Source organism: Lithobates pipiens, unplaced genomic scaffold (assembly GCF_037356315.1).
Source record: "Lithobates pipiens isolate NorthernLeopardFrog02 unplaced genomic scaffold, aLitPip1_a1.2 Scaffold_19, whole genome shotgun sequence".
Lineage (NCBI taxonomy): Eukaryota > Metazoa > Chordata > Amphibia > Anura > Ranidae > Lithobates > Lithobates pipiens.
The window spans coordinates 247423562-247437064 of NW_027507764.1; the positions used below are offsets into that span (position 1 = coordinate 247423562).

At 38.4% G+C, this 13503-nt stretch overlaps 1 protein-coding gene across 21 annotated transcripts in view; it reads right to left on the reverse strand.

Moving 5' to 3' along the window:
• The window catches only part of LOC143996687 (poly(rC)-binding protein 3-like), a 1318080-nt gene that overhangs the window by 52620 nt on the left and 1251957 nt on the right, over positions 1–13503 (reverse strand). For all 21 annotated transcript variants that reach the window (XM_077491910.1, XM_077491906.1, XM_077491899.1 and 18 more), the window contains one exon: positions 2566–2697. In XM_077491910.1, coding sequence (XP_077348036.1) covers positions 2566–2697 — 132 coding nt within the window. The remainder of the gene's footprint in view (positions 1–2565; positions 2698–13503) is intronic.

Sequence of the window (13503 nt, forward strand, 5' to 3'; positions counted from 1 at the left end):
ATTACAGTTTTTACTGAGATTTCACTGCATCTGTGGAAACATTTTATGTGAGTTATGTATGTGAAGTTTGGGCAATTTCTTTAAACTTTAGCCAAGACATATTATCGCCCTGTAAAACATCGCCTTAATTTTTGGAAGATTATGCAGAATAAATGCAACAAACAAAATTTAGTAAAAATGCAAATTGAAGGAAAGAAAGAAAAACACGATACAAACCACAAGCTTAAAGTACTGTTACAACAGTGTCTTTTTACCTCCAGTGGCAAAATTCAAACTTAGGGGGTTATTTACTAAACGCAAATCCACTTTGTACTGCAAGTGCACTTGGAAGTGCAGTCGCTCTAAATTTAAGGGGTAGATCTGAAATGAGGGGAAGCTCTGCTGATTTTATCATCCAATTATGTACAAGCTAAAATACTGTTTTTTATTTTCCTGTCCCCCTCAGATCTACAGCGACGTTTAAGTGCACTTGCAGTGCAAAGTGGATTTTCCTTTAGTAAATAACCCCCTTAGAGTCAACAATTTGTGCATGGTTTTCTCATATGTCTACTCTTAAAAAAAAGCTTCTGGTCTTTTACTGTCTAAGACATACATTTTTTATTCACGTTTCTAATGGAACTATTTGCTTATTTCCCTTTGAAACACTGCTTTGTAAAGCAGCTTTCAAGTTTTCAAAAAATAATTCTTCAAAGTAACCCTCATAGTCACACATATACATTCAAAGTTCATTGTAATAATTATTCCTCAGACAGAAACTATTTAATAATAAAAGACTGCACCTCAGAAATCAGCAACAGAATGAAAATAAATAGCTTAGTATTTGCAGAAAAAACAATGGAGAGCCACTGCACATATACATATATAAAAATGATTCCCATGTATAATCTTGGAAAGCCCTAGCTCCAGTTTATGTGGGCCATAAAGTGATGCATTGCCATTATGCCTTCCGTAACCCTCCATAGTAATTAATAGAGTTAGCTATTCAGTCCCCATCGTATGATCATATGTTTACAGCAAGCCCTTCTAGCTTTCTGCAACATAGTAGAAAGTCTACATAAGAGCAGACTGGGTGCGAGTTTTCACTTTTTATGTAGAAAGCTATAAAAAATAAAATTTTTACAGTTTACAATGATCTTAGGAAGTGTGGTCCTAATATTAAGATTAATTAAGCAGGGATGGTTTCCCACAATAAATAGTAATATCCAAATTAGCAAGGAGCTTAAAATGGACTGCATGATTTCCCTATCCAATAATATTAAAACTTATAATTACTAAAGAATAATACAAAAATATATTGATCCAATTTTGGCAATTATCCTAGGGAGTTTCTTCTTTTTGTCATCAGCATTTTCTAAGCTTTATTAGCCAGCATCTCTGAGGCTATGCTCCTTATCATTGTTTTGCTACTTAGCATGCAGGTCAAATTCACTTGCTTCATACTTGTTCCAGATCAGTGATTTATTAGATAGTGAGCACTAGGGCACAGGAAGGATAAGCCCTTGTACACACAGTCGGAGATTCCGTCGGAATGTGTCCGATCGGAGCGTTTTGTCGGATATTCCGACTGTGTGTGGTCTGCATCGGACTGTTTCCGTCGGAATATCCGTCGGACCAACTTTTCCAACTTGCCGGAAATATTTTCAGACAAAATGCTCCGATCGGACATACTCCAATCATGTGTAGAGAATTCCGATCGGACAAAGTGCCACGCATGCTCAGATCAAATTCCTACACCAAAGCTATTGGCTACTAGCGTGAACATAGTCCCGTCGTAACGAAATAACGTCATCATGTTGGATTTTTCGACAACTTTGTCCAACCGTGTGTATACAACAGTTTCGGACAAAATCCGTCAGACAAAATCCGACGGATTTGGTTGTCGGAATCTCCGACCGTGTGTACAAGGGCTAAGAGTGTCACAACTGGTTGAACAGTCCAATAGAAGTGTTTATTCAACAAAGAAAAGCCAATGCATTTTGGGGGCTCAGCAAAATATATACAGACAGGCCTTCAGCCCTAATGAAGCGGTATTGTTGAGCTTGTGAAACACATCTGGGAATCCCTAATGATACCCCCACTGCAGGAGAGCAACTTCTAGGGGCCCTGTCTTTGACCATGTATAATATATTTAAATTCAGCACTCCTACACTACACTTACTAAAGTATAGTATGGTCCAGTTTTACTGTTAAATCTTCAGCCAGTGTCGTATTGTGTACGGTCAACTTTTGACAGGACATGGCATATTCTACAAAGAATGAAAAGTGCTGTTGAGCTAAAAATAGCACTGAATTTGTTATGTACGCACAGTGATGACTACCATCTTTTGTGCCTAACCAATATTCATGAATGTACACCCTATTACTGTCATTAGGACTAGAGATATGGCCTACTAAATCATATACACACAATTTACTGAGGCAGTTGGTTTACAGGGAATTAATAATGTTCATGAATACAATATACATTTTTGAGATACGGTGGGTTTGCAAACAGCTTTTTAAATTAGTGCCAAGCAAAATGCCCAAGGTGATTTAATACTATTTGTAAAATGCTCGTTGTCTTACCTCTCTGATTTCTTTAATTTTAGACCCCCCTTTTCCTATAAGAGATCCGCACTGGCTTGCAGGCACAACTAGCCGTAGAGTTACAGGTGGTTTGCTTGTTACTGTGCTGTTTGTCATGGAAGCATTGATATCCTGTAAAACATAGAAAAAAAATGATGTATATATTATCTATCAGTTTAGTCAGTGAAATATACAATCCATCTTCTTCAAGATAAAATCTAAATGGGTAAGTAAGGAATGCACGATTTACACTAGCTCATCCAAATAAGAAGTGTTTTGTTAACATGTTGCAGTCTTTGCATACAACATTCCAACTGAATAGGGCTGTATAACATCCTGTGGGAAAAGGTGGCACACTAAGGTATTTAAATTATGTTACTTGTTAATATTAAAACAAAGTGAGAACAGGTTTGCTGGGATGATTAAATATCACTCTATAATTTTTAAAATATGCTTAAAGGAAAACTGTAATACCTGGGATCAATTTTATTTACATTTTTTAAGCTTAAATGTTTTAATCTAATGTTTACATTTTTTTCAATTTGAAATACATTTTTTCACCATTGGCAGCTAAACAGAATAGCATAGGAGAGAAGGAAAAGTAAAGCCTTGTACACACGATCGGATTTTCCGCAGACAGAACCTCAGACTTTTGTCCAAAGGTGTGTGCCTGGATTTTGTCTTGCATACAAACGGCAAGGAATTGTTGGCCAACAAACACAAACGTAGTAACGTACTACGTGGTTTTTCGGCTCTTTAGCGCCACCCTTTGGGCTCCTTCTGCAAATTTAGTGTTAGTAGAAGTTTGGTGAGTGTTGATTTGTGCTTTTATTTTCGCGCTTTTCATTTAGCACTTTTCAGTTCACGCTTTTCATTTCATGCTTTTCAGTTTGTTTCTGAACGGCCATTCGTCAACCAGCCATGTTACGGAATCAGAGGAGATGACGTGTTATTTATTATTGGCCCTGGAGTTATTGCTTTGACCCAAGTCCAGTCCAGGAACAGGAGGAGGGGGAGTTCTTGGACCAAAAATTGGTTGCTTTATTAATTATGTCATATGCCTTTGCTGTGGGAGCTCCAGGTGGATAATCCAGATGATTTTTCGGAATTATCTCCGGATGACGGAGCCCTGCTTTCACCAACTCTTAGCATTGTTGACCCCCTATATTAAGAAGCAGGATACATGCATGTGGCTTTTATTTTATTTTTTGGTTGAATATATATATATATATATATATATATATATATATATATTTGGATGCATAGAATGCACTTTTTGTTTAAAGCAGAGGTCCACCCTTCCACTCATTGGAACCCTCCCCCCCTCCGGCGCCACAATTGGCACCTTTCAGGGGGGGGGGGCGCAGGTACCTGTACAGTACAGGTATCTGCACCCACTTCCGGCGTAGATTCTTCAGACGCTACACCCCTTTCCGCAGAATCTACACCCCTTTCCGAAGGTCCCCCGCCACCTGCTGGGAAACACACGGATCCCAGAGACAGCGGGGACCATCCTTATTGCGCAGCGCGACTCGCGCATGCACAGTAGGGAACCGGGAAATTAAGCCGAAAGGCTCCACTTTCTGATTCCCATACCCAAGATGGTGGCGGCAGCACCCGAGAGACGATCGAGAGATCGGCTTCGGGTGCCGACATCGCGGGCGCGCTGGGCGGGTAAGTGTCATTATTTTAAAAGTCAGCAGCTGCAGTATTTGTAGCTGCTGGCTTTAAAAAAAAACAAAAAACGGTGGACTCCCGCTTTAAGTTCTATTGGCAGATAGCATGTCTAATTTTATTTGTTTTCTTTTTTTAATGCACAATAAAAAAAATTGTGGAGAATAATACTTGGCTATGTGTTTTACTTGAAATGACAGTTTAGGAATAGGCAGTTACATTTAAAAAAATACAATGTAAAATTGACAAGGGACACCAACATAGTTGTATCTTTGAATCTTAAAAACTATGGGATAATGGTGTTGTGGTAACTTGCCCAAAAAAAACAACAAAAAAAAAAACCATAATAATATTATTCTTGATATCACTAGAGAAAAAAAATCCTTTGAAAATTTGTTTGCAATAACTCCATCAGTATCACCAGCAAAGCAGCTTCATTATTATCCCATTAAAGAAGAAGAGAATTATGCGCTGCATTTCGAGATTTCATAATTTGCCACGTCACAAATGTTAATTCTCCATTACGAACGCTAGTTTACAAGACCGACTGTTTCTGGCTCATCCTTGCTTTTGAGCATGCGTGTTTGTACTTTTTCACTTTTGTCTGATGGACTTGTGTGCACACGCTCGGATATTCCAACAAGAGACATTTGTCCGCGGAAAATTTTAAAACCTGCCATCCAACATTTGTCCGTGAAAAATCCAACAACAATTCTCCGATGGAATGTACAAACGGTCAGATTCTCTGCCAACAGCCTGTCATCACAAATTTCCCGTCAGAAAATCCGATCATGTATACGCGGCTTAAGTGTGTTGCTGTAGATGGGCATTATATCAAAGCAGTTGCTTTGCCTTGCATGGGAAAGCATTGGTTTGATTAAAACCTGCCATTACAAAAGCCACTACAGCTAACAGAAATTTTAGAGGTCTAAAAGTAGTCAAATTTATATTTACAAATAAAAAGCACTAACGATATAATTGACGTTGTTGCTTGTCTATTTTATTTTTCTGTAATATATGCATGGAGACAATAGCATCTTTTCTCAGTGTTCCATAAAATGCCTTGCTTTGACTAGATTAGAACACCACGGGAATAACAAGACAGAACAGTATTATTTCACTCGTTTAAATAATAAAAATGACACCTGTTGAGAAATGAGCTTAAGGATTAGCATAAATCCTCCAATAATTTAGAAAACCCACACTACAATTGGCAGTTGTCCTTTCCCTAACCTTATAAATGAATCTACAGTACTTAAACAGTGCATATTTTTTCTTTATTTTGTCCTGTGGTCTATTTGGCTCGTATTCACTTAAAGACAATGCTGCTATAGTAGCAATGATGTCTTAACCACTTCAGCCCCGGAAGGATTTGCCCCCTTCCTGACCAGAGCACTTTTTGCGATTCAGCACTGTGTCGCTTTAACTGACAATTGTGCAGTCGTGCGACGTTGTACCCAAACAAAATTGACCTCCTTTTTTCCCACAAATAGTTCTTTCTTTTGGTGGTATTTGATTACCTCTGCGGTTTTTATTTTTTGCGCTATAAAAAAAGCGACAATTTTGAAAAAAATTCAATATTCTTTACTTTTTGCTATAATAAATATCCCCCAAAAATATATAAAAAAATATTTTTTTCCTCAGTTTAGGTCGATATGTATTCTTCCACATATTTTTGGTAAGAAAAATTGCCATAAGCGTATATTGATTGGTTTGCACCAAATTTATAGCGTCTACAAAATAGGGAATCGTTTTATAGCATTTTATTATAAATATTTTTTATTAGTAATGACAGCGATCTGTGATTTTTATCATGACTGCAACATTATGGTGGACACATTGGACACTTTTGACACTATTTTGGGACCATTGTCATTTATACAGCAATTATTGCTATAAAAATGCACTGATTACTGTGTAAATGACACTGGCAGTGAAGGGGTTAACCACTAGGGGGTGATGAAGGGGTTAAGTGTGTCCTAGGGAGGGATTCTCACTGTGGCGGGTGGGCTTCAACACACACGACAACGATCACTGCTCTCGATGACAGAGAGTAGTGATCTCTATCATCTAACTATCGTGGGCACCCGGCGTACATCGAGTCTGCAGGACCCGCGGTCATGGAGAATGTGGCATACGCCCCCCGCAGCACCGCTTCTTAAAGGGGACATACCTGTAATGCCCTTTTGCCCATCCGTGCCATTCTGCCGACATATATTGTCATGCAGCGGTCGGGAAGCAGTTAAACAGGAACTTCAGCCACAACATGTATTAGTTACATGAGAATTGGAAATCACTATGGTTCATCCAGGCTGTACTTAGGGCTTCAACTTGCCCCTGGTACTTGAAGGTCAAATGTCAGATCCTCTGCTGCCAACTAAAGAATGCACAGTATTCCATTGTATTTTACCATACAGGGATCCCATCTGCTCCTATAGGTAAATTTTTTCACATTTTCTGGGAATGCTCAATTATATTGTCCTATTGGTCAGCGGTGTTCAACTAAATTAATCTGAGATTGCAACTCTCCCTCCCGGTTTGCCGGGAATTGGCCCTGTTCATGAGGATGCTCAGTGTTCTCATCATTCCAAATTATAAATTTCCTACCTTTTATTTTATGCAAAAAAGGAGATTCTCCAGGAAGCCCTGTCTTCCTGGAAGGCACTGATAGATGCAGCCCTGCCTATATATAGGATCACATACATAAATAGGGGTTGCCAGTGGAAATACAACAAAGTATGACCCCTTGGACATCTACCCAAGCTTCCATTTGGTGACTCAATTTTATTATATTTCACTTTGTTTTCTCTGACTGAAATGTCTTTCCTGGTAATCTTCCTCTCTCTCTATACTTTTGACAATGGTATTTGTCAAGTTACTGTATGTTATGTTCACGATACCTCTATTCACCTAAATGTATTTACTTAAAATGTTCTGTTCTGTTCTATGTCAATTTGTGTACAGTGTTTACCCTGTATGACAACAATAAACCTTTGATTGGGTAAAAAAAAAAAAAAAACACAATGTGAAAAATAGCATTATGAAAGGGTGGAGCTTAAAGTGTATGTATAGTTAAATCCTTTTGGGAAGGCTTAAAACGCCTGTCAGGTTTATATTGTTATCAGTGTCCCCACTGAGAAAATTCACTCTCAAGTTGTCACTGGAATAGGAATAGTCACCTGCTCAGGTAACACCTGTCTAACAACTGTAGAATTTTGTTTGAATGAGAAAGTGTAAAAATTGATTAGACCATTCAATGCATGGGCTCCACTAATTTTGAATGACTTTTCAGTTGAGTACCATGTCAATGTCATTTTGGTGTGCCTAGTGATGTAATGTATGCTCGACCAGAAGCAAAATCAACGATTAGAAGTTTGTTCTTTCCCATTAGATTCAACAAAAAAATTCCTTTGCCCTTCAATTGTTTCAGTTGCTCGGGTCAAAACAGATCATTGAACTGTCCCAATTAAATTCCAAGATAATCAAACAAATATTCTAAAAAATTTAATTTTTTTAACAAAATTATTCAGATGTAAGACCAACTTAAAAGGGGAAATCCTCTAATAATGGAGATACTTCCTTCCACTTCATGTTGCATCTCGAAGATGGAAAGTACAAATAAATCTCCCCAATGGGACACAGATAGCAAAAAAATAAATTGTCTGAGGCTTAAAGTAAAAGGAAAGGCTAAAATGAAACAGCTAAAATGAAAAGTTCCCCCTGTGCTTATTTATATGTTTAATCTTCTTTACGGTGGTCACATGATCAGAAGCACTGAATGCCAGTGAGTGGCACCATGGCTCTGTGTATATCAGCCCTGTGGTCAAGCAGCTCAGGACTAAGTAAATAATGCAACGTTTTATAAATGGCTTGCTAAATGCACAAATTTTGGGAGAAAGCAACAAATAGGTAGTGATTATGTAAGTGTTGCTTAACTGTACTGGAGTCTTTTCCCAAGAGATCTGGGATCCTCAGATTTGTCAGGATTTCAGGGATCGCTGAATGATCTGAGGGCACTTAGGTGGATGGCGCAGAAGCTGGGGTTCTGAGTTAAATTTTTTACTACTACTTGTTATCCAGCAATTTTAAATGGTGAAGGGGCAAAAAATGAAGGTTAGATGTTTTATTGGTAAAGTCCACTTTAACCACTTCAGTCTCGGAAGGATTTACCCACTTCCTGAGCAGGCTATTTTTTGTAATATGGCACTGCTTCAACTGACAATTGTGCTGCCATGTGATGCTGCACCCAAACAAAATTTATGTCCTATTTTCCCCACAAATTGGGCTTTCTTTTGATGGTATTTGATCACCTCTGCGGTTTTTATTTTTTGCTCTAAAAAACAAAAAAAAGAGCGACAATTTAGAAAAAAACACAATATTTTTTACTTTCTGCTATAATATATATATAAAAAAAAAACTAAAAACAAATTTCTTCATCGGTTTAGGCCAATATGTATTCTTCTACATATTTTTGGTAAAAAAAAATTGCAATAAGCATATATTGATTTTGACAAAAGTTTGCACAAAAGTTATAGCGTCTACAAAATAGGGGATAGATTTATGGCATTTCTATTTATTTTTATTTTTTTACTAGTAGTGGCGGTGATCTGCGATTTTTAGCTAGACTGCGACATTGCAGCAGACAGATCGGACACTTTTGACACTTTTTTTGGGCCCATTGACAGAGGTAAAAATAGTCATTGATTGCTGTATAAATGTCACTGGCAAGGAAGGGGTTAACACTAATGGCAATCAAGGTGCTAAATGTGTTCCCTCAGAGTGTGTTCTAACTGTGGGGGGATGGGACTGACTGAGGAAGGAGACCAGTCGTTGTTCCTAATTACTAGGAACAGACAATCACTCACTACTCTCCTGACAGAGCGAAGACCTGTCTGTTTGCAGGTCTGTGAATGTGGGTGCACGTGAATCAGCTCCTACGTGCGCGCCCCCTATACCCCTCAAAGCACCCACCGTACAGCTACGCGATTTGGGAAAGGGAGCCAACCTGCCGCCATTTCATGATGGCGGCTGGTCAGCAAGTAGTTTAACACCATTCGAGATGGGTAAAAAAGGACAAAGAATGGCGTTCATATTAACATATTCTACTACCCCTTTCCGGTAAACTTTATTCCGTTTAAGATCTATGGCCTCCAGCAGAATCTTGATATTCAACACGTTTCCAAGTGTGTGTTAAGATTTCAATGGAGGCCATTAGGCTGATTTACTAAATCTGGAGAGTGCAAAATCTGGTGCAGCTCTGCAGAGACCCCAATCAGCTTCCAGGTTGTTTTTTTTTGTCAAAGATTAATTGAACAAGCTGAAGTTAGAAGCTGATTAGATACCATGCACGTCTGCACCAGATTTTGTACTCTCCGGTGTTAGTAAATGAACTCCCATAGCTCTTAAATAGAGGTAAATTTGAAGGAAGAGACAGCAGTACAAGACACAAGTACAGTAAAGTCAGTTCCCAATGTGTAGAAAATGTTATCTTTCACTAACTAATGTTAAGCATCAGTTTCTAGAATTGTTATGAAGATGTGATACTCACACTTCTCTGTCACTACAGGGTTTTCACTAGCAGGCACTACAAAAGCTTGGAAGTGCACAAGGGAACTGACTCTTGGCATATGAGGAACTTGGAGCTTAAATGTATCCAAAAATACAAACAGGTTAATTTGTTACAAACACATATAAGCTTTCTGACCTCAAGTTGTTTTAGTAAAAGCAGGTTGGAATGTGTAAATATGCTTTTATGCTGATGAATGGAGTGAAGTGTGCAATGTCATTTCATTTGGTACTAAGAAATGAGTGACATGAGGTCAAAGTCAAGAAACAAGCTTGTTCCTAACTGCAAAGGGGGTATAATGTTCAGATCTGGACTTCTAATTATAGCAGGAAGATAATAGCAATTCATAAGTGTGATGGGAATGTAAAGACAGACTCCGGGCTTTGCAGCTGAAGCTGTGACATGAAGCTGTAAAAACTCATCCCAAAATTTTGACATCATTATCACATGCTGCACTATAGGCAAGTAAGCACTATGGATGGTATAACTTAAAGTGGAGTTGCACCCAAAAAAAAAAAAATGTCATGAATGTTCCCAAAAAAAAAAATAAAAAAACTTTTTTTTTACTCACCTCTAAATGGCTGCTGCTAGGGGGCTCCTCGTAGTCTGCCTCCTTCAGTGCCTGGGCTCATGACATCACTTCCCCTCAGCACAGGAAGGTCTCAGCTCTGCCCCTTCCCTCTTGTCAATCATGTGGGAGGGACACGTGACAGGTCCCGGATGATTGCGCAGCCAATGACGGCGCGCGGCCCTGCGCAAGCATGCGCAGTGGGTGCCCGGCTGTGAAGGCACAGTGTGGCGCCCACAGTTACAATGCTGGCGCCACCGAACGGAGGGTGAGATGAGTGGGGCTTGGATTGCTTACATTGCTGGACCCTGGGATAGGTGAGTGTCCGATTATTAAAAGTCAGCAGCTTCAGCATTTGTAGCTGCTGACTTTTAATTTTTTTTTTTTTAAATGGAAACACCTCTTTAAGAGGCCGCAAAACACTATTTTACTGTAAGTCTATTATTTTATGATAAAAAAAGACTGATAATCTTAGTTATGCCTGTTGTCTGTTAAAACCTGTTATTCTCATTACAATGGCTTCACATACCTTCATCTGCTGATTTCAACACTCCTATTAGCCAGGGATGTTGCCCATCATATTAATGGGCTAATAGCAAAGTGAAGAAAGTCAGCTCTTGATATTACAAAAAATTAACAACGTTTTACAAAAAATTAACAAATTAACAAATTATCAACTTTTGCATAGGACCATGGGGTGGGATTGCAGGTTCAGTTCCTTTATTCAAATATATGTTTTGTTGATTTGTATGCAAAAGTACAAACAATACTGTTTCCTTTAGTAACAATGCAGTATCTTTTTTTATTTCCAGGAGAAATACTAAAATATATGATGTTTTGTATAGTAAATTTATTCTATATACAGTAGTTTACTATACAAAACATCATTTATTTTAGTTTTTGTGGGAATACCTAATGGTTAGACAGTTATTTGCGCAGAGTTGACCCAGCTACTTGATGTTTTATCAACTTTTTTGGGGTGGCTTCTGGTCCGATACATGTGTTTATCATTCGTAAATTTGTATTACTAAGTCTAGTGCTTTGATTTTAAAATAATACACATTCACTTATTAACTCTCCAATCATTGGGGAGCATAAGCTTTGCTAGTTGAAAGAGAAAGGTGAAAGAGAGGGGGTGAGCAAGAAAAAGAGAGAGTGATGAAAAAGAGATGGGGCTAGAGAGGGGGGTGAGAGAGAGAGGGGGTGAGAGAGAAGGGGGTGTTCAATATTCTATTCACAATCGTGGCCCCAGGAAGTGACAGAGAGAAGGGGATGTTTAATATGCTACTGACAAAGAATCATGGCCCCAGGCTGAGCTTCAGCTTCTGTGTTCTCTACATTTAAATTTGCCACCTTCACAAGCACTTTCAGAGAAGCGTGTGCAAGTCAGGAGGTGGAGTATGGGTCAGGGCAGACTCAGCAGGGATAGGATGGGAATCGGAGCAAATTTAGCCTCCTCTGTCCTGTTTTTACACACTGTACTGGGCACTGCCGATTAGATCGGTACTGCGGTATACCTGCCTCCCCCCTTTCTAGCTGGCAAGGAAATGATGCAACAGATCCAGTGCTGCAGATAAAATACAATGGATTACTCGGGGTGTGTAGTGCATGACAGTGCACAGTAGGCCCCCCTTCCCTGTCGGACTGTGTGCCCATACACTTCTGTACACTGGATGATACATTGGATGGCACTGGCACACGGGGTGATTAGGGTGTGTTTATGCCTATGCTCAGTGATAAGAATAATTTAAAGGTCCAAGGTCAGGCTGTGTATGTGATCCTGATATGTTAAATAGAAGAAAGGCCTATTAAATGGCAAACAGGCTTTTACATACACAATTGAAGAAGCAAATAATACAACATTTGAAATATTACTTTACTCAAACAAGGTCAGATCACGATGGATTTAGATTGGTTGCTGTGGGTACTGCCCTACCAAAGAATGGTTTTGTTGAAAAAATGCGCTTGGGTATGTTTAAAGTTGAAAAATACATAATAAGATAAAAAATAAAAAACATACAAACCAATACTGTGCTTTGCCATTCTGAATATCTACTACTCTTGTTAGGTCAAGTCCTACATAAATTGCACTGATGCCTGGAATTCCTCTAGGCAGTGTCTATGTAACCTTAGCTTCACGGGTTCAAATCTCTGCTAAGATAATCTTACATAGTTTACATTGTGAAAAAGCAGCCAGCCATACTTTTGTTTTGTAATTCTTTGAAGATTTGAAGTGTAAAGGGCACATTTATTCTGATACAAACAGAACTAAAATAAATCCTATGCTAATTTGCCAGCTGAAGTTATATTAATATATATGATAACATGTTGCAATGAATAAAAATTGCATTTCCAAAATATATGGCTGCAAGCAAGGCAGCATATTTGAGAGTGTGCATCCCATAGCAACTGAGCTTTTTGCTTTCAGTTTAAAACCAATATTACAAAAACCCAACCACAATTAGATTTTTTATTTTTTTTGCTGTACCATTTCTTTGACATGTTTTAATAACTGCCAAAATTATTATTGAAGTGAGTCTAACCCCTTAAGGATTCCACCAATAAGTGATAAATGCGTATGATAAATGAATGATGATTACACCTCAGAGATCCTCTTGGATGCAAGTGGATATGTAGGCTAACTGGAAAATAGACCCAAACTAATGCTGCTGGGTCCCCTAGAAGATTCCAGTTTTTCCAACTTCCAGAAACCTCTCATAACCTTGGCTATAATATGGACTCAGGGGCAGATCTTGAAATTAACACTGTTCTTTTACAGTATATAAATGATTATATATTAGAAGATACTGTCAAACTAAATTTGATAAAATGTGGCTGCACTGGATTACTGATGTGTCTTTGCATTTATCAGACAAATGTTTGTATACTTGGATTTCGCTAAATTTGTCGGTGATCATTATCTATGTATTCTACCCTGGAAAGTTTAAAAGGAATGTATAATCGTTTAAAGGAAAATGTGAGAGATTGATTTGATTCAAATGACCTTGTTATTATGTGTTAAAGTTTTAGAATGTATGGTTATATATTTGCAATTAGGTAAATCAATGGGGGCAGCCATTTTTGCTCATTAAATATGCAGACTCTGCTTCCTGCTCATTAGTGCAGTGCA